This window comes from Barbus barbus (assembly GCF_936440315.1).
Source record: "Barbus barbus genome assembly, chromosome: 28".
NCBI classification, from domain to species: domain Eukaryota; kingdom Metazoa; phylum Chordata; class Actinopteri; order Cypriniformes; family Cyprinidae; genus Barbus; species Barbus barbus.
This window is the reverse complement of record NC_136756.1, coordinates 15298643-15320805: the sequence shown is the minus strand read 5'-3', so window position 1 is coordinate 15320805 and position 22163 is coordinate 15298643. Positions and strand designations below refer to the sequence as shown.

General features: G+C 39.4%; 1 protein-coding gene across 1 annotated transcript in view; it reads left to right on the top strand.

Annotated features, from left to right (window-relative positions):
- fancc (FA complementation group C) overlaps positions 1–22163 on the top strand; it is a 32613-nt gene that overhangs the window by 5374 nt on the left and 5076 nt on the right. The window contains exons 3-12 of the mRNA XM_079382304.1: positions 1826–1913; positions 2702–2796; positions 9382–9489; positions 10144–10208; positions 10385–10549; positions 10654–10810; positions 16337–16392; positions 16953–17052; positions 17324–17399; positions 20458–20551. Of these exons, the coding sequence (XP_079238430.1) occupies positions 1826–1913; positions 2702–2796; positions 9382–9489; positions 10144–10208; positions 10385–10549; positions 10654–10810; positions 16337–16392; positions 16953–17052; positions 17324–17399; positions 20458–20551 (1004 nt within the window). The remainder of the gene's footprint in view (positions 1–1825; positions 1914–2701; positions 2797–9381; positions 9490–10143; positions 10209–10384; positions 10550–10653; positions 10811–16336; positions 16393–16952; positions 17053–17323; positions 17400–20457; positions 20552–22163) is intronic.

Below are 22163 nucleotides of genomic sequence, written 5' to 3'. Positions count from 1 at the left end.
TTTTTTTGGCTGCCATAAGGTCTTTTTTCTTTTGTGAGACTTGACGTGTTAAAGTTCCACAGGAATGGTGTCATTCACTTCATGCGTGCATTGAAATCGTTTAGTGTCCAATAATGTATGTGCCTATAGAATGTAAAAAGGCTTAGATCCTTTGTATAGCTTCCAGTTTACAGTAAATTGGCAGGGCACATCTTGAACTGATGCGAAAAGCTGTGATCCTCAACATGCCTTTGCATTAGCGCGCTGGTTTTCATTAATTACGTAACTGACTTTAAAGAAGTGATCAGTGACTCTCTCCGTCTGTCTGCGTGGGAATAGTTTTACAAAATGCCATAAGTTTTTTTTTTTTTGGCTCAAATAGTTCTTTGAAATGATGATTTTTAGCATCTATTTTAGTAGTATACTGTACATGAAATATGTGTGCGAGCGTAAATCACGCTGATGTAGGTAGATCTTTATCAGTGTGTGCACTTTCTTGGCCATTTTTAGTTGATAAACAGGAAAGTGGGTTTAAGCGCCAGCAGAAGGCCGTGTAATGAAATAGTCTTTAAGAGAAGCAGTCTATCAGCGGAAGTTTAAAATCAGCTCGTAAGTTTTTTTTTTTTTTTTAAATCAGCTCGTAAGTGTATTTACTTGTCTCAGTGTTTAGCGCATTTGCTGTTGCTAGGAAACACGTATTTTTGTTTACTGTGTTGAGAGGTGCTGAAATCGCGTTTGGTCTCGTACTGTATCGCATATCTTGTCAGTGTGTGCACTTGCTTGGCCATTTTTAGTTGATAAACAGGAAAGTGGGTCCAGCTGAATTGAAATGGTGATTTGTTGGATTGGTATAAAAAAGGTTATTATACCGCGCGGCAGTCGTCGTGTGAAGCCCTCTTAAGTGTGAAGACCATCAACTCTACCGTGCGACTCCACCGGGCAGGGACACCGGCAAGGGGTAGAAGTAACTTATCGCTTTTTATTTTAGTTTTTTTCATTTATATGTTTATTATTGAAATGTTGTTATATGCATGTGTTAATTTTATTTAATTTCTTAAACATTCTTAAACTTAATTTTCTTAAATATGTGGGTATATAGTATTTATAGAGTTGTAACTTTTAGTTTTAGTTACTTTTTCTTATTTGTAAATCGCTTTGGACAAAAGCGTCTGCTAAATGACAAAAGTTAAGTAAGTTATCAGTCCAGTTCTGTTGTGGTTATCAGGGAAGCAATATTGCAAAGGAAATGAAATGAAAAGGGTCCTAGGATGTATCCTTGTGGAATGCCAGACAGTATTTCCAGTTTAATCTCTGGAAAAATGTTCTTCTCTTTGTTGCTTGGCTCTCACTTTCAGGTGTGGTTCATATTCAGCCACCTGACTTTTTGTTGTTGTGTGATCTACATCCATGGTGTTGCAGCATCACAACAACACCACCAGATAAATTCTGATTCAGAAGGAAAAAGTTGCTTGAATTTACAAAATGCTAAAAATGGGTGTGTCATTAACAATCTATGAGATGAGTAGTATATATTTTGAAAAGTGATGTGCTATACAAATGCAAATGAAGTCAAAACAAGTTTTCAACTAAGGTATGTCCTCCTATACATTGAGCTTTAGTGCTAATTTGAGCGAGGTAAGTATGAATCTAACTTGCAGCGCTTTACAATGACAAAATGAATAGTAAAAAAAAAGGCAAAAAAATGTTTCATTGGATTATTCACTTGTATTACTTGGTCTGCACTGTGAAACTATAAATGTTTAGTCCAATTGGAGTTTCTTTTTCACTATGCAGATGCTGGTTTTTGCTGTTGATATCTCAGGTATGTGTGTTTTCTGTATAACAGAGCTCCACTAGTGAGGCCATGAAGACGTTTCCTTTTGTGGGCCAGTTCCTGGGAAGACTTTGTTGGAACCCATGTGTTATTGCGGATGGTAAATTTACGACTCTTCTACACTCGGGGGTGTGTTTCCCATTTGAGACCAAGAAATGTGTCTGCATGGGTTGGGTATTTGCACTAATTTTCCAATGAACCCTGTAGCGGCCTGCTGGGCACTTGTTCTGTTATTTGGTTTGCTTTCACTACCTCTCTTTCGCTCTGTCTGATCAACACTTCCCTTCACTGAAATGTCATAACAGACCTGTTCTTCACATGCAGCATTGAAAGTGGTTCTAAAAACTTGATTTATTGCAACAGTTACACTGTACTTTTTACCCCGTTATATACTGTGGGGTCCAAAAGTCTGAGACTCGTGAGAATGCTTCTGTTAGTTTACTACAATTTTTATTGTTAAAAAAGGATATTATTAATTATTTGATTCAAATGTAGTGTATGCATATTTTTGTCAGAAATTAACTTATCAATATAACAATTTGAGTAAAGAGCAAATTCACTGGAAGCAAGTAAATCTGCCTTTTTGTTCAAGATCACTCTCAAATGTGTTAATTTGATTATTGACATTCAAATAGTGCAGAATCTGTAATATTTTATTTTTGTTTTACATCTTATGGTTTCCTTGTTTACAGTTGTTTGAAGATCTAAAACTTTTGTCTCTAGCTTTTGAATTAACTTTGAATCTCAGTGTAATGTCAGTTTAGCTTAGTGTGGACCTAATTATAAATGCATGCTTGTTTTAGGTTCTCTGTCACAGATGAATAATGTGGCCATTTTCACATTTTATAAATGCCATTTTGTCCTGTGGTCTTGTTTATGTATGCTCAGAGAGGAGCCAAAGACTCCTGCTGCAGTGTTTGAGCTGTCTGTACAGTGCTGAGCCACTGAATGCTGTCGAACGAAAAGCCAACATGTGGATCAAGGTAAAACAATAACATTTCACCTCTTTACTAACCTTAACTAACATCAATTATTTTATTAAAATTGTCATTAAAATGACAATGAAGAGTTTTAAAGCACATGCTTTAATTTTTTGGAGCCCTTTTGTGTTTGTTATGTGGCCAATAAATGTCATACTCTTCCAGACCCCTACTTAAAACAGTTTTAAAACTGTCAAGAGTGTTTTAGAAATTCTCAATGTACACTTTTATATTTAAGGAGATGTAATCAGGGTTGGGAGATGAAAGGTGATGGAAAAAGAACTAAAATAATTGTACACTTTCAACTTTTTACAGTTCACACAGATGGTTTACCATGAGCAATACAGAACCCCTCGCATTTCTGCCAGATTCAAACGTGTGTGCATTCGTTTGATTATTTTTTTTCATCTAATAAAACATAGCGCTAATTAAAGCAGGGCTTTTAAAGTAAACTTTTAATTTGCCAGATGTTTTTTGACCTATACAAAGGGAAGTGGAGTCAGAGGGAGGTGTGGGTTCTCTGTCAGGGGTTCAGTCACGGTGTTTAATCTTACATTATTTATTTATTTGCTTAGCTAACAATCCCTAGTGCAGCAGCAGTGTTTGTATGTATGGTTTGTTGGGGAAAGATATGGAACAATGTTACATGTGGACACTATACTGTCAAAAAGCACCGTCTTTCGGATGAGACGTTAAACCGAGGTCCTGACTCTCTGTGGTCATTAAAAAATCCCAGGATGTCTTTCGAAAAGAGTAGAGGTGTGACCTCGGCATCCTGGCCAAATTTCCCCATTGGTCTCTGACCATCATGGCCTCCTAATCATCCCCTTACACTGATTGGCTTCGTCACTCTGTCTCCTCTCCACCAGTAAGCTGGTGTGTGGTGGGCGTTCTGGCGCACTATGGCTGCCATTGCATCATCCAGGTGGATGCTGCACACTGGTGGTGGATGAGGAGACACCACCCCTCACAATGTAGAGTGCTTTGAGTGCTTAGAAAAAGCAGAAAAGCGCTATATAAATGTATAATGTATAAATGTATATAAATGAATTACACCATGATACAATGGTAATGCCATGCTTTTTTGGACTTTTGAAGTACCATTCGAATTATCATATAAAAACAATTACTAAACCATGGCACCATTCTTCAGGGTTGATCACGGTGATCTGAAATTGTGTTCTTTGTTTAATGGCATATCACTTTCTGATTTGTTATGTCTTGCTGTAACCTATTACTGTCCAATGTTTTTGGTCTTTTTCTTGTCGCGTTTTGGCAAATTGATTTGGTTTGTGTTAATTTCCCGGGGGTCTTTCTTCTCCTCCCAGCCTGAAGTCTTGCTTCTCCCAGAAAGCTGATCTCTTATTTTTCCATTCTCGTGTTTTTTGATGTTCTAATGGACTTTGCATTTTTCTGTTTATCCCATCCTTGTTTTTTTCGAGCGCGGTTTACTGTCATTTGTCAGCATGTAAAGTCTAACCCATCTGAGAAAGCCTTCATGTCGATCAGCATGGGTTACAATGTGAGGTTCATCTGGGATGATTCCAGCTGATCCCCCAGAGCCTCAACGGCAGTGATGGCCTGTGTTCCTTTAGTTGCCCAACATGAATAAACAAACGGTCCTGCCATTCACAAAGTTAACTTGGTTGTGGTGTTCTTATGGGTGGTTTAGCCCAGAAGATGAGACGAAGAAGAATAACGATGCTTCCACAGAGCCATGGAGAGATGTTTTTGTCTGTTATTAAAGGGCCGGTTGCCCATTCTTCTGTGATCCTTTGCTCTGAAGCGCCAGCTTGACTCTCTCTCTCTCTCTCTCCACATTAGAGAGACTAGACCATGCCTGATGGCCCCTCCGCTCCTTCAGGGCTCCTGGGGGTCTGGAAGCAGTCCTCTGGGAGACTTGTGTGGTCTTTTTAAGTATACATTTACCTCTGCAGACGCATTTGAAAACTGTTTTAGTCTGATTAGAATGACCTTATCTTTAATTTCTCTGTAACTTTATCATTTGTTATTATATATTTTTTCTTGAAGCCTCTAACCAGGATTAAATGGCACAAAACGTAGCCCTCATCTGACATGAATAATTCCTTAACATAATGCGTTTAAAATATCATAGATTTTTGTTTGCTACACTCATTTATTAATAAAATCAAGAAATTCCTTGAAATTTCAAAATAAAGAACAATCTTTCTTTAAATATTCATGCATACTGTACATCATTATATGAAATTCCTAAAAACATATAATCTGACAATTACCAGTATTAACATTGAGCTCAATTTATTTAAATTACTTTGCACTGCTGAAAAAAAAACAGCTAAATCCAGCCAAGCTGGTTGGTTGGTCTTAGCTGGTTTAAGCTGGAAGTAGCTGGTTTTAGCTGGTCTCACAGCCTGGCTAGGCTGGTCAAGCTGGTTTTAGTTTTTTTTTGGGGGGGGCGCGCCATGGTGGCTGGAGCCGGGCCAGGACAGGGAGGAGACAAGGGAAGCCTCCAGGGCGGATCAGGAGACTCGGGAGGCCAGGGCGGATCAGGGGATTCCGGGAGCCATGGCGGATCTGGGGACTCGGGAGGCCAGGGCGGATCTGGGGACTCGGGAGGCCATGGCGGATCAGGGAGCTTGGACGGCCATGGCGGATCAGGAGACTCGGGAGGCCATGGCGGGACAGAAGACTCGGGAGGCCATGGCGGATCAGGGGACTCTTTGGCCTTGGCCTGGCCACACAGGCAGTGACTCCTCTGGGAGCAGTTCAGGAGGATAAGGCTCTGGTGGGCACTCTGGAAGCGCGGACTCTTGGGGGCGCTCTGGAAGCACGGAGCTGGACGGAACCAGCGGAGACAACGGAGAGCTGGACGGGACCAGCGGAGACGAAGGAGGGCTGGACGGGACCAGCGGAGACGAAGGAGAGCTGGATGGGACCAGCGGATTCATAGGAGGGTTCATGCGAGGAGCAGGCACTGGAGGGCACTTGCGAGGAGTGGAGCTGGCCGACTTGGGGAACTCAGGAGACGAAGGGCTGGACGGGACCAGCAGAGGTGAAGGAGACTCTGGGGCTAGAGTGGGCGCAGCAAACTCCAGTGGCAGTGCAATGTCCAGGAGCGCAGGACCAAGATTCAGTAAGCTTGCCATACTTTCTAATGGTGGGCTTGCCATACTCTCTGACGGCGGGCCTGGGTTAGCCGCGAACGGTGGTGGGCTTTGGTTTGGAGCCACGGATGGCGACGGACGAGGGAGAGCCACGGAACAACGGCGGACTTGACTTTGGAGCTGCGGACGGCGGCGGACGTTTTCCCGCAGACGGCGGGCTGGAGCAAGCTGCGGTCGGCGAGTTGGTTCTGGATCGGGGCAGGACACTCTCCAGACACTGGAGGATCCCTTCCCTCCAGCTGAGTGCGGTGGTGTCTGGGAGGTCCATGGGGCGATGGTAATTAGCCCCGATCCAGAACAAAGAGTTCAGTGTGGCGTCGTCCAGCCCCGTCCAGATGGCGATCCTGCTGAACTCTTTCGCAAACTCTGGCAATGGGAGATCTCGGCGGGTCAGGATGGCAAAGCGCTCTGCCATCTCCATCTTCAGTTATGGTCTTGGTTTCTGTAACAGTACGTGGTTGTGGAGAATCGCACGGAGACAGGAGTAGACGTAAACGAGTATTTAATAGGCTTCAACACACATTGACCATTATAAACATTATACCAAGACAAAGAAAAGGGGAGAACTGAGGACTGAAAACAAAGGAGCAAACAAGATGATTAATACAAAAAAGGTGAATGGAATAAACGGTGATTAACTAATGACAGGAACCGACCAAATAAGGACAAACAGGAACTAAACTGAAACCAACACGTGACAGCAATGCATATTCATGTTTATTAACAAAATTCATCACAAATGTGGGTGTGTGATCTGGGAGGAGGCTAAATATATTTTACTAAAGTATTTTGAGACAAATCTAACTCTTAGATAAAAAAGACATCCAGGTCAGAATGGATCAAAAGTTTGGTCCATTGCTGGAAATGAGACTCAATTCTCTCTCTGTATCGGTGTTTAGCGGCTCTTACTGCATGTCGGAGAGCATAGCACGATGCTTTGTACTCGCTCATATTCCCGGTCAGAAGAGCCTCATTGTAAGCGGCAGTTGTATTCTTGTATTCTATTCTTCTATTTTCTATGTTGTAGGTGATCAGTGCCGACGTGGAATGTGTAAAAAGAGAAAGTAAAAGTAAGTAAAAAAGTAAGTTAAAGCAAAATCTCAGCGGAGCGGCCTGAACGGCGTCCGAACACAGCGGCGCCATTTTGTTGCAACGGAGATTATATGAAGCATGCACGATACAAGGAAATGATCAGTAACATCATCACTTTGAGGTTTATCTATATCGGTAAGATCAATTCCATGCGATATAATTAAATCTAGCGTATGAGTAAAACGATGAGTGGGCCCGGTGAAGTTTTGCTTGACTCCAAAAGAGTTTATTAGGTCAGTAAACGAAAGTCCTAACGCATCATTTGTATTATCAACGTGAATGTTAAAATCTCCGACAATTAGCACTTTATCAACATTGACCAATAGATCTGAGACGAAATCTGCAAATTCTTTTAGGAAATCTGTATATGGCCCTGGCGGTCTATACACAGTAGCCAGAGCAAGAGACAGGAGAGATTTCTTTTGCATATCTAACAGTGTAACATTAAGCAGAAGTATTTCAAATGAGTTAAACCTCCTGTATCCTGTTTTCTGAGTAACATTGAGAATATCACTATATATTGTTGCAACACCACTGCCACAACCAGTCTGATGGGGCTCATGTTTATAACAGTAGCTTGGTGGAGTAGACTCATTTAGACCAAAATATTAATTTGGTTTAAGCCAGGTTTCAGTCAGGCAGAGTACATCAAAATTATTATCTGTGATCATTTCATTTACAATAACTGCTTTGTATGCGAGTGATCTAATGTTTAGGAGCCCAAGCTTTAAAAATTGTTTTTGTTCATTTATTTTGCGTTTTTCTGGTTTAATCACAATCAGATTTTTTCTAGATCCTGCATTAAATTTATATTTTGACCTCGCTATTCGGGGAATAGACCGTCTGTGTAGATTGGACAACGCAAGTACTTCTATCTTTTAAGTGGGTAGAACAAAAGTCATCATAGTAGTTATTTGAGAATTGGCTTACTAGTCAGATGGAGCATAGCGTCCTGGAGATGTTGTCCGACAGGAGTTCCGCTCCGACTGCTGGGGTGCAGGCCATCAGCACGGAAAAGCCTAGGACGCTCCCAGAAAATATTCCAATTATTAACAAAGAGCAGTTTCTGTTCTTTACACCATGACAATAACTATTCGTTTAAAGCAAAAAGTCTACTGAATCTTTCGTGTCCTCGTCGATACGTGGGAAGCGGTCCTGACACGATGATCGTCGTCGCGGGCGATGTGCTGCGTACCGTCTCGATCAGGCTCCTGAAGTCCCACTTCAGTGTCTCCGTCTGCCGCAGCTTGGTGTCATTAACCATTCCGGGTGGAGATCTCGAAGACCGGAGGCGGAGAGGTCGTCGCCCGGGGCCTGGCGTCTTCCGCTGCTGGTGCACCCAGGGTCCGTGGCGTCCCGGAGCCGGAGTGAAGGACATCTGGGAAGATTGCGTCCTGGGTGCACAGGGTCTGTGCAGAGAAACACATGGAGTAGAGGTGGTGGGAGTGTTAGCAGCGTGCTGTATACTTACTCCGGACTTGTGAGCATCAGCCTGGGATGTTTCCAGCGCGGCTCTCCGCTCTCTCAGCTGGGCCTGCTTCTCCACCAGGTCGTGGATCTGCTCCTCCACGGCCTCCAGCTCCAGCTGCACCGAATGCAGCTCGAATGTGTCCTCACCTGCACTCAAAGGTAGACACACATCTGCCATTTAAGCAAGTAACAGTGAAACAATGGTAATGTGTGTGAATAGAGAATTAGCAATCTAAGCGAGATTAGCGGCAGCCACGCTGCCGATGCTAACGGGCTATAAGCTAATAACAGACTCGAGAAATCAAAATAAAACTAGTGATAACAAGGCTCTCTGATTGGTTTTGTTTTAGAATGCTATAGGGGATATATTCACACGTTATAGAAACGAAAATTATAGTGTATAAAATTGTTTTTAAGATAGAAAATAGACGATAAAGAATCAACTTGATGGAGCTCAAACTCAAAACACGCAGTCACAAATCAGCACAGCGCAAGTGTGATCTGCAGTGTGTTTTTGCTGTTCAGATGGTAGTAATTGAGTCTCTTTGGGTCTGTGGAGGACATCTTAGCATACTGTAAACCTAAAGAAACCACATGGCCCCTCCACAAGCAGACATGCTTTCTGTCAAGGCTTAAACCCTGTGCTTTCATAAACAGACAGGCCTTGCCACCCTTTTCCATTGTCCTTTTTCCTTTCTTACTATTTGTGTGCAACATGTATTTATGATGAGCAAATAGTTGTCCAATCACATACAAAGCAAAATAATTCAGTTATTGATGTTTATTGGTGTGTGATGATTAAATTTAGCCATAAACGGAGGCTGTTTTGTTTAAAAGCTGTCGTCGACATTGTTTTATGTTATGTATCTGTTCTGGACAGAATATGTTGTGTCATCTGATCTCGGAGGAGGAGGGCAGTGTAGCTCATGCTACAGTAAAACATTCTGGATTAACCCCGAAGCGATACCACTCGGAGGCTCTTCAGAAGGTTAGTTAATAATGACATGGTTAGTGTGAAAGAAAGGCTGGACAATATGGCTGAACAAATTCTTCTTTTTCAGTCTATTTATGATTTTCGATAGCTATTTTCTTTTCCCAATCACAGGAACTGTTGTTTGAACTAAACAGCCTCTATTGCCAAGCATAGTGCAAGAAGTAAAATGAAGTGAACAGTATAGTTTAAATAATGTATTTTTTTTATTCACTAAATGAACACCAGGATGTTTCACAGTGAATCCTTTTATACATAAAAATGGAGCAAACAAATCATAAAACTGATTCATTTAAACTAATTTTGAAGTCATGAATAGTCATGAAAAGGAACTATTTTTGCTTCTGAAGTTTGAAATTTGAGAAGGGTTTGTAAAACTAGTCTAGTGATGGACAAATAAAAAAACCTTTTTAAAAATAGTTTTCTTTGTAATTATACATCACCAACAAAAACATGCATTGTGAATATTAGATGCAGTATATTGCTCAGCCCCAAATTTATTTTTCACTCTCATTTACATGAGAAATTGGCTGTCCATATGTGACTTCATAATCAGAGACTGAAACCATGTTAAAGTTTGAAGTGATTTTTTAAGCTGCATTAAATTTATGAAATGAAAGGCAAACTGTTGTGTCCTGCTGCCACTTTCAGGTTGTGTCGCTGATGACAGAGGAGGTCATTAAAAGCTGTGATGGCTTACCAAACACATCAGCCAGGTAATAAAACTTTAATATCAATCTGGACATACATGTAAATTTTTTGTCTTACACACCTGAAAAATATATTTTCTCTGACATTCAAACAGTTTGTTCAGTTAGTATTAGCACTATAAAAATGTTTGACAAATAATCCATTCTCACACTTCAGTTATTTATTTGTTTATTCATTGTAGGTGTTCAAATGGGAATATTCATGCCATGTCAACAGCATGCGCTGCCTTGGTCACTTGTCCTCAGATGTCTCCTCTTATTGGAGCTCTGTTGAAACATTCCATGTTGTGCGGCTATTCTTGTCTTAATCAAGAGTTCATTAAGGAAGTCAGTGAGGCCTTGATCAGGTGAGTGTCATTACAGTGCAGCATTGTCTCTTGTCTAGTGTAACCAGGATTTAATGACAGCACACAGATTGTTTATGTGTTTTCTGTCTTTCTCTCCTACACAGTAAGAAGCTTGTGTTGGAGGATGAGGCCATAGTGAATCTGTGGTGTTGTAGTCCCACTTGTCTGGAGGGGGCAGCAGTGAGCTTACTGGAATCTGTGCTGTCTGACCATGAAACAATGACACAGAGTCTGGACAAACATGTTAATGACTCATTACTGGTAAGCTTGATTTCTTCTATATTAATATTTTTCTTTTCTTGATTCCAAAAGATTGAGACCACATTAAAAGTATGATTTAAATATTTTAATTTAAACCTGAAAATAAACAAATGTGTGTTCAGATGACCATTTCTTTCTTTCTTTCTTTAATACATTCGTTTTTTTTTTCTTCAGCTTTTCACTTTTCAATCTGTTATCCTAATATAATAATATAGTTCACAAGAAAAACTTTTTAATCATAAAAATGCAAAACTTACAATTGCATATTGTCAAAATATTAATAGCCAGCAACAACCAGCTTGACCAGCCTAGCCAGGCTGGGAGACCAGCTAAAACCAGTTACTTCCAGCTTAAACCATTAATAGCCTTAACTTATATTAACAAATATTTCAGCTCCTTACGGCAACAGACCATCATCATGTTTATTAGCAACAGTTCACACTGTTATATTTGATGGCAACTAGTACCGCATGTCATAATATTTGCTTTGGGTTGCTAATTAATTTGGCGCTGCTGTGTTGACAGTAAAACTATGGTAGTAAAGAAGGAATTTGATGGTCTGTTGTTCGTATGGTACACAGCGTGTGAAGATTAACGGCGTTGTATGATACACTGGCCTCTTTTTGAGAACAGACACAAATAGCGTGATATGAAGCAGGCCCGCGGCCCATACACAACTTTATGAGGCTGCTTCATACCTACATGAAGAAAGTTAAAATGACTCAAATCAAGACCACATTTACTGTCTAAGGACGTCAAACAGTCGTCATGTAGCTTATGTTTGAGGTTCGTTATGATCTGTTCAGCGTCTCATTCTGAGCAGTACAGACAGGTAAAATGAGGCCCAAATGCAGCTGCATTCAACTCTTATTTGTATGTGCTTGAGAGCAGATTGAACTCTGCGTTGCGTTTACATTGCAGGAACAAGTTGTTTAAACCGCAATCAAAAAGGGGAAACCAAAAATTAGTTTCACATTTCTGTTTTCTTCCACCTTCCTCAAAGCTAAGATCCAATAACAATAAACAGCATATTCCAGCCTCCCACTGCCAGAAAGAGGATGTTTTTGCCATGCTGTAATTGACCCTCCCTGAAGTGTTAGGAGAAGGTATGGATGAGTGTTTGGAAAGCCCATCTGTTTTCACTAGGAAAAGAAAGCTTCAGCCTTCATAAAAAAATAAAAGCAGACAGCCCTTTCCTATGCCTCTACTTATGCCATGTCATCTCTTATTTGAGTTTTTATATAAAAAAGATCATTTCTTCACCCTTGTGTTGTTCCAAGCACTTTATTTCTTTATTTACTCTTGACTTTTTTTCTTCTGTAAACACAAAGTTATTTACAACCCCAATTCCAGAGAAGTTGGGATGTTTTTTTAAATGCAATAAAATTGGGAATCTGATTTGTCCGTTCTCTTTAACTTTTAATTGACAAAGTACAAAGAAAAGATTTCCATGGTTTTCACTGACCAACGTAAATGTATTTTGTAAATATGAACAAATTTTGATTTTGATGGCTGCAACACACTCCAAAAAAGTTGGGACAGAGGCATTTTTAACACTGTGACACATCAACGGTCCTTTTAATTACAATGTTTAATTGTTTAGGAATTGAGGATAGTAATTGTTAATGCTCTGCAAGTAAAATTTTTGTCCAGTCTGGCTTTGTACAAGACTTCAGATGCTCAGCGTGATCATCGTTGTATAACTCGTCTTTTCATGATGAGCCATACATTTTCATAGGAGACAGATCTGCTGGCTAGTCTAGCACATTCACTCTGTCTCTACGAAGCAACGCTGTTGTAGCACATGCAGAATGAGTGCTGGCATTGTCTTGATCCAATAACCATGGACTTCCCATGAAAGACATCATCTTGATGGCAGTATACAGTTGGGCAAAAAAGTATTTAGTCAGCCACCAATTGTGCAAGTTCTCCCACTTAAAAAGATGAGAGAGGCCTGTAATTTTCATCATAGGTACACTTCAACTATGAGAGACAGAATGGGGGGGAAAGAATTCAGGAAATCACATTGTCTGATTTTTTTAAGAATTTATTTGCAAATTATGGTGGAAAATAAGTATTTGGTCAATAACAAAAGTTCATCTCAATAATTTGTTATATACCCTTTGTTGGCAATGCCAGAGGTCAAACGTTTTCTGTAAGTCTTCACAAGGTTTTCACACACTGTTGCTGGTATTCATGAGGTATTCATGTATGCATCGACTCTACCGTGCGACTCCACCGGGCAGGGACACCGGCAAGGGATAGTAGTAGCTTTTTATTTAATTTTTTCATTGATATGTTTATTATTGAAATGTTGTTGTTATATGCATGTGTTAATTTTATTTAATTTCTTTATTTTCTTAAATATGTGGGTAGATAGTATTTATAGAGTTGTAACTTTTTAGTTTTAGTTACTTTTTCTTATTTGTAAGTCGCTTTGGACAAAAGCGTCTGCTAAATGACAAAAGTAAAGTAAAAGTAAAGTAAAAGTAAGTATTTTGGCCCATTCCTCCATGCAGATCTCCTCTAGAGCAGTGATGTTTTGGGGCTGTCGCTGGGCAACACGGACTTTCAACTCCCTCCAAAGATTTTCTATGGGGTTGAGATCTGGAGACTGGCTAGGCCACTCCAGGACCTTGAAATGCTTCTTACGAAGCCACTCCTTCGTTGCCCGAGCGGTGCGTTTGGGATCATTGTCATGCTGAAAGACCCAGCCACGTTTCATCTTCAATGTCCTTGCTGATGGAAGGAGGTTTTCACTCAAAATCTCACGATACATGGCCCCATTCATTCTTTCCTTTACACGGATCAGTCGTCCTGGTCCCTTTGCAGAAAAACAGCCCCAAAGCATGATGTTTCCACCCCCATGCTTCACAGTAGGTATGGTGTTCTTTGGATGCAACTCAGCATTCTTTCTCCTCCAAACACGACAAGTTGAGTTTTTACCAAAAAGTTCTATTTTGGTTTCATCTGACCATATGACATTCTCCCAATCCTCTTCTGGATCATCCAAATGCTCTCTAGCAAACTTCAGACGGGCCCGGACATGTACTGGCTTAAGCAGGGGGACACGTCTGGCACTGCAGGATTTGAGTCCCTGGCGGCGTAGTGTGTTACTGATGATAGCCTTTGTTACTTTGGTCCCAGCTCTCTGCAGGTCATTCACTAGGTCCCCCCGTGTGGTTCTGGGATTTTTGCTCACCGTTCTTGTGATCATTTTGACCCCACGGGGTGAGATCTTGCGTGGAGCCCCAGATCGAGGGAGATTATCAGTGGTCTTGTATGTCTTCCATTTTCTAATAATTGATCCCACAGTTGATTTCTTCACACCAAGCTGCTTGCCTATTGCAGATTCAGTCTTCCCAGCCTGGTGCAGGTCTACAATTTTGTTTCTGGTGTCCTTCGACAGCTCTTTGGTCTTGGCCATAGTGGAGTTTGGAGTGTGACTGTTTGAGGTTGTGGACAGGTGTCTTTTATACTGATAACGAGTTCAAACAGGTGCCATTAATACAGGTAACGAGTGGAGGACAGAGGAGCCTCTTAAAGAAGTTACAGGTCTGTGAGAGCCAGAAATCTTGCTTGTTTGTAGGTGACCAAATACTTATTTTACCGAGGAATTTACCAATTAATTCTTTAAAAATCCTACAATGTGATTTCCTGGATACTTTCCCCCCATTCTGTCTCTCATAGTTGAAGTGTACTTATGATGAAAATTACAGGCCTCTCTCATCTTTTTAAGTGGGAGAACTTGCACAATTGCTGGCTGACTAAATACTTTTTTGCCCAACTGTATTTTTCTGTACAATTCCAGTCTATGCCTCCATGTCAATAGTAGCTTTGCACATATGCCAGTCACCCATGCTGTTTGCTCTGCTGAACCCCCATACAATGCCAGACGTTTGCTTTTGCTTCTGTTGCTAGTGTAAGTCTGGATGGTCCCTCTGGTCTTTGGGACTGAGAACTCGAAATCCATTTTCCTGGAAAGAAGTTGAAATGTGGACTCATCTGAGTACAGCACACATTTTCACTGTCCTTTTGACTATCTGAGATGAGCTCTGGCCCAGAGAACCCGGCAGCATCGCTGCATAGAATGTGATTTTTGAATTGTTTTACACTTCTCTTGTGAAATTTGGCACAAAGTGATGAGCCATGATACAACTTTGCTTGCAAAGACTGAGAAGCTCCTTTTATACCCAAACATGACACCTTGACCTATTACCAATTCACCTGCTTACTGTGAACCGTTTCAAAACAGTTTAACGTGGATATTCTAACTTTTTCACTTTTATTTAGCCTCTGTCCCAACTTTTTTGGAATGTGTTACCGCTGTCAAAAACAAAATTTGTTCATATTTACAAAATACATTTATATTGGTCAGTGAAAACATTGGAAACCTTATCTGTGTACTTTTGTCAATTAAGTAAAAGTTAAAGAGAATGAACAAATCACAGATTCTTGATTTTATTGCATTTTACAAACTTCTATGGAATTGGGGTTGTAATAAGAATATCATTGCCACTCATTTCCATATAATAAAAGTCAATAAGGAGTTGGTCAAGATAAAAAATAAAACACAAATTGTCGTAAAAATATAAATGTCAATCAACCATGCTACCTTTCAAACATTATTAACATAGTAAAAGCAGGAATATTGTGAAACAGTGAGTTGGTGAGCTCTGTATCCTATGATCTCTCTCTCTCTCATTTCTATCGTCTTCTGTTTCTGAGACAGGATCATACCATTTAATGTTTGTTGCTGAAATGCATCTCTTTTTATTGGAGCAGCAAATTGGCGGCTTTTGGCAAGCGTTGAATAGCCGAGGTTACGGGAATATCTGAGATGCTTTGGGGTTTTGGGGGGGCTTCGGAGGGGGGTGGTGTGTGAGGATCGTGTGTTTGTGTGTGTGTGTGTGTGTGTGTGTGTGTGTGTGTGTGTGTGTGTGCGCGTGCAGAGGGGAGATAAGGGTGCCTGTGGGCTGGGTGGGGCAGACGTTTTAATGGTTCCAAATGAAGGAGAGAATAATGAGACTTCTCCCTGTGGCCTACACACACACACACACACACACACAGACAAACACATGCACAAACAAAGACAAATGCTCTAAGGATCAAAGACCGCAAGGGCACATGTGGGCTTTCTGGAGCACTGATGTTTTGGGTCTGGATGAAATGTTTTTATGACATTCTTTGCCCATATGAACTATGGGTATATTAATGAAACCTGTTCTATTAAAATATGAGCATGTAAGTTTACGTGCTGCACCAGACATACATGTACAGCTGCTTGGATGTAATTTTTTACTCTTTCACGTGAATTTAAAACAGATTGTATTGCTGTATAATAAAGCAATGTGCATTTTGTTGGTAAACTTGGCTGTTAAACTTGCAGCATTGACTTATGGGAGAGGTCTGTAGGAGATGCCAGCAGGTCCTCGTTGTTATTACAGCATTGCCCCCTGGTGGTTGAGAGAGGTGATGACAAAAATGCATTGTACCTAATGCTTTGAAATGTTCTTCCCCCACCAGCCTCAAGCTTCAGCCGATCACTGTCAAATCTTCCTCACAGTCAATGAAATTTTCAGGTGAATATCATATTTTGTTTGTGCATTTTATTTCTCTTAGTTAGACCTGTGGCGTATGTACACCACAAAACTTCATACAAAGTGCCTTAGACTATCGTTAAAACCATTCTTCTTAAATCAGCTCAGAAAAGTAAAAAAACAACAACAACAAAAAGCGGTGGATTCCATCTCGCCCATTTATATATAACATAATATAATATCAGTGATTATATTTGTACTAGCCAATATTATCGTTATTATTGCCATTTTTATGACTTAGACTGCTATCGGAAGCTTTCAAAGTGTATTAAATGGTTATCAATCTCTTAATGTTCTGAAGTCTCATTTGATGCGTTTTTTAGATTGAAGCTTGCTTTAGTGTAATTTTTTTAAATGGGCACAACATTATGTATTTATTATAGCAGCCATTTAAAAATAATTGTTAATTTAAAACCTCTGTGTTGCTGCATCCTTAATTATTTCTTATTAGAATTTAAAATGCTAAAGTCAATAAGGCCGTTTTACCTATACCACAGCAAATTCATTTTAGAAACAGTTTGAGATTTTGTGTGTGTGTGTAGGAATGTGCTGATAGAGATTGATGAGAACCTGGCCGTGAGAGCCCTCATCAAGGTTTTCACTGTCTGCTTCCTCCAGAGACTGACTGGACAGAAACCCCAGGTACAAACTGACTTCATGAAGGTGAATGTGTAACTTCTCTGGCACTAGCAGCACCAGACTGAATCTCAAAACTAATGATTGTTTCCAAAAATATGGAGTCCCACTGAGGCCGTAAACAAGAAAAAACAAGACGGGGAAATAACAATGCAGACTCTGTTTAGTTTAATATGATTGGCAGGTCTGTTTGGTGCCACTAGTGGCTCTCAAATGACACAAAAGTGCTGTTTCAGATTTGGAGTTGTTGTGATATGTTTGCATATATGATTTGTAGGATCGTCTACCACTCAGAGCCTTCTTCCCAGATGTGATGCCCAGTTTACTCACTCCTTTACTGACAGCACCATCAGGTACAGCACATCTTACTATCTCTGAGAAATTCAGACCTTCACTTAACAAGAGAACATCATTTATGCAGATCTCTGATGATGTGATGCCTTAGCAGTTTATAGGACAAATATTTGTAAGATAGAATGGGGAAAGCTGTGCTGCTTTTTATACAAGTTGGCCTCTAGTCAAGTGGAAGTGAAATATTTCAAGTTGTATATCAAGTAAAGTTAACTTTTTTTCAAAAACTATAGGGGTAAACTGTGTCATGCTAGGGGGTAAGTTGAATTGTTTTTTATATATATATATATATATGATAAATATATATGATAAATATGATAAATGATTTACATACAATAAAACAATAAAACATGACTTCTTAAATGATTACACAGCAATTGAATTATGTGTAGCAAGAAGGCTTTGGATGGGATTACTGTGTATTATTCCCATTTTCTAAAAAACATTTACCAGCACAACTGGCACACTTTACCCAACAGCTATCATTTCAGGGGAATATATATATATTTTTTTTATAGATATTGAAATTTTCAGTATGATATGAAAATATCAATATATGACAAAGAAACAAAAGGGAGCCTGCAAGAACAACAAACAACAAAAAAACTCAGCATAGCACAGAACTACACAGATGTCGTAGAAAGCTAGCCTTTAACCTTTTAAATTTAGATCTTTAACCTGAAAAATCACCAGGTTTTGAACCTTAATCAGTTTGCTTTGACAAAATTCATTTACTTTAATTACTTGCTTTAAATAGTTTCTTAGTATGAAAAACGAATTGTTGTCAAGTGCATGTCAGTCACAGGCAGCCATATATGAAGGACCATTTCTAAATATATGTTCATTTGAGAGCAATTGTGCTTATTTTCTATAGTAAAGACAAGACCGTGTAGTCTAATTCTATCAGATCGCTAGCAAACTACAATACTTTTACTCGGACACCAGCCACACCCCCTTATTCAAAACCATTACCTCACTCTGACTGAACTTGACTCAGTATTGTGTCAGTGAGTGGCTAGAGATTCATTTGAATCCTTCATCCTAAACCTCCACCATCTGAAGTCTCCAAAGCCTGGCCTTATCTCCCTCCCTCCATCAGAGCAGTCCCAAACAAACAGGCTCCTTCCTCCTGTACCCACCCTGCCCGCCTCGGTCCAGTCCTCTGATATCTATCTCTGGCTTGGTTCCCAAAGGGCCCGGGCTCTTCAGTGCCTCCTGAACTCTAGAGGATATCCTCACAATGCCACCTATTATATAACCAGCACAACAGAAGAATAGCTGCAGACCTCAGGTGCCTGCTGCTCCAGGCGCTCTTTTTTAGGATTATTTGTTTGCACTGGTTCAATTGTCATTGTACATGGAATGATTGACGTGAAGGGGGAACTTCATCTCTGAAAGGAGACTCGAGAATGCCGGAGTGTAGTTATGTACCTCATCAAGCTAAAGATAGGCCATGATTCTTTGACTGTGGCGTGTCTTAAAGGGACAGTTCATCTAGTGAACATTTTCTCATCAGTTACTCACTCTTAGGTCATTCCAAACCCTGTTTTGGCTATTTACCAGAAAATGAATGGACAAAAAAAATGTATTTGAGATTGTTAGAGTAAGTTGGCTCTGTTCGATTTTTGGGAATCACTTTAAGCTGTTTTCATTTTCACTCAGAAATATTCACTATATTTTACAAAAAACATTTCCTTTGTCCCCAGTCTTCATTGTAATATGTTGATTTGGTGCTCAAGAAACATTTGTTATTGTTATCAATGTTGAAAGCAGTTTTTGTATTAAATACTTTTGTATCAGTATTTTTTTTTATTTTTTATTACACATTCAATGAGTTTTGACTCTTGCTTGACTTAAGTTTGGTGGCCCTGTAATGCACGACACAATGAAATCGCCACAACCAAAACAAGCCACAACACAATGGAATCAAGCACAACACCATGGAAACAAACTGCAACACAATGATATTACACAACACATCAGAAACAAGTTGCAACAACTAATAATAGCCACAACACAACGAAATTAGCACAACACAACGGACACAAGCCGCAACACAGTGAAATTATACAATATAAAAGAAACAAACTGCAACACAACAGAAACAAGTTGCAACAACGAAATTAGCACAACACAACGGAAACAAGCCGCAACACAATGCAATTACACAATACAAAAGAAATAAACTGCAACACAACTAATACTAGCCACAACACCCCAAAATTAGCACAACAAAATTAAATTAGTCCTATGCACTGTATTGTTTAGATTTTGTTTTGTTTAGATTTTACTTAAGGGATAGTTTATCCAAAAATTTATATTTTGTCATGATACCTGTTCTAAACCAATTTTTTCTTCTGCGGAACACAAAAGAACAAATTTTGTTTTTGTTTTTTTCCACATAACGATAGTCAAGTGGGGTCCATTGCTGCTTTGTTATATTTAATGAAATGTGGGGCTAAACAAATATACAGTGAAAAAATGTTTGGTCCCACTTTATATTAGATGGCCTTAACTACTATGTACTTACATTTTAATTAATCATTTGATACAATGCACTTATTATGTACATACATGTTTTTACATTGTACTTTTATATTTTTAAAATACCTAAATGTAGTTACATCTGTAATTAATTTCTTTAATTACATTTATAATTACTCTGTTGACCTATCCCTTACACCTTAACCCACCCTTAAACCTACCCATACCACCAAACCTGTCCCTAACCTTACCCGTATCCCACCCCAATAGCAGCAAAAGTGTTTTGCGATACAATAAGTACATTGTACTTATTTTTTGATGTAAGTGCATAGTTGTTAAGGCCACCTAATATAAAGTGTGACCAAATGTTTTAAAAGAAATATGGTTATAATAATTTAAATGATTGTATGGCAGATGGCAACAGCTCAAGGTATGTTTGGTCAGGAACAGTTTTAAGGGTCAGTTGAAAGCATTTCAACTTGAGATTTGTTATCAGTTGCTAAGTTCACCTCATCCACCTGGAAATCAATTTCGAAAGCGTCTCATTTCTACATTTTTCATTTCACCCCCTTTCAGAGGTTCCCAGGGAAGCCTGGCTGGATCATCTGAGCTGGATCAGAAGTTTACTTCAGAGCGTGACGGAGAATGAGGACGCGGGGGAAGATGTCAGGTGAGATGAGCTTCAAGACACCCTACATTGCTCTCTTATTGTCAGCAGTGCTGTTACTACAGAGGTTTCCCACACAGTAATCCTATATGTTTCTAGCTTGCTCGGGCTTGACACAGGTGGGTATTTGGACACCGATGACCTGATATTCAGTGACCGGTTTTCACCTGAAGTACATAGCTGCTTTTCACAAATGCTTGTCCAGGAAAAAGTGTGTCTATCCACACCAAGTAGTAGTAACAATGTCTTAAATAACAAAATTAGGTAGTACTTTATTTTACAGTACGTGTACTTCCCTGGTACATACATGGTAAATATCTTGTGCCTACAGGCAAATGAGTGGTAACACAAGGTACTTACCTGAAGTGTATGTACATGGTAACAAATAAGAAACACGTCTGTACTTAACAGTCGTACATGCATAGAAATTAGTTTGAACATATAGACAAGTTTGGGTAATAATGGTCACTTAGAGGTAGTGCCCGTACATGATAACTAATTAGATTCTTTACTATACTTATTAATGTATATACATGGTAAATATGTAGTACTTACGGACAAGTGGGTGCATGTCCTTACAGTATCCGTATATGGTAACTAATAAGACACATTACTATATATAATAATGATATGTACATGGTAAATAACTATGTAGAACCTACAGTAATAACCGACCGTAATAACGGTCACTTACAGGTCGTGTCAGTATATGGTAACTAATAAGGCACATTACTATACTTACTAATGGTATATACATGGAAATTATATAGTACCTACCGAAAAATGTGGTATTATGTGGTAACAAACAAGACACACATACTGTACTTGGTATATACGGTACGCTTGGTAAGTCCTAACCTTAGCTAATAAAAAGAGGCCGGTTTTTCAATTGCTTGTGTAGGACTGTTAATGCTAAATTGCTCCCACAACCGTGCTTACAAAGTTTGAAGAACAGGTAATTCCTGTGTTATATTTATGTAAAATGGTGCTCTTTATTTTACAGACCTATTTCCATATACTTACTATGTACGTACTGGTGTATGTACCCATTAGTTAATGTATAGATTAAGTTATGTGGTGCTCAAGTTGCAGGGTATAAACATGGACCAAGGTACATATTGAGTAATTGATGGTAGTATGCGTCTTGTTTGTTACCACATAATACCACATTTTTCAGTAGGTACTATATATTTTCCATGTATATACCATTAGTAAGTATAGTAATGTGCCTTATTAGTTACCATATACTGACACGACCTGTAAGTGACCGTTATTACACACACTTGTTTGTAAGTACTACATATTTACCATGTGTATACCAAGTACAGTATGTGTCTTGTTTGTTACCACATTTTTCCGTAGGTGCTACACATTTACCATGTACATATAATTAGTATATACAGTAATGTTTCTTATTATTTACCATATATGGATACTGTAAGGACGTGCCTGTTTGTACCCACTTGTCCGTAAGTACTACATATTTACCATGTATATACATTAGTAAGTACAGTAAAGAATCTAATTAGTTACCAATGTACGGGCACTACCTGTAAGTGACCGGTATTACCCACACTTGTCATTACCATGCATGTGTGACTGTGAAGTACAGCCA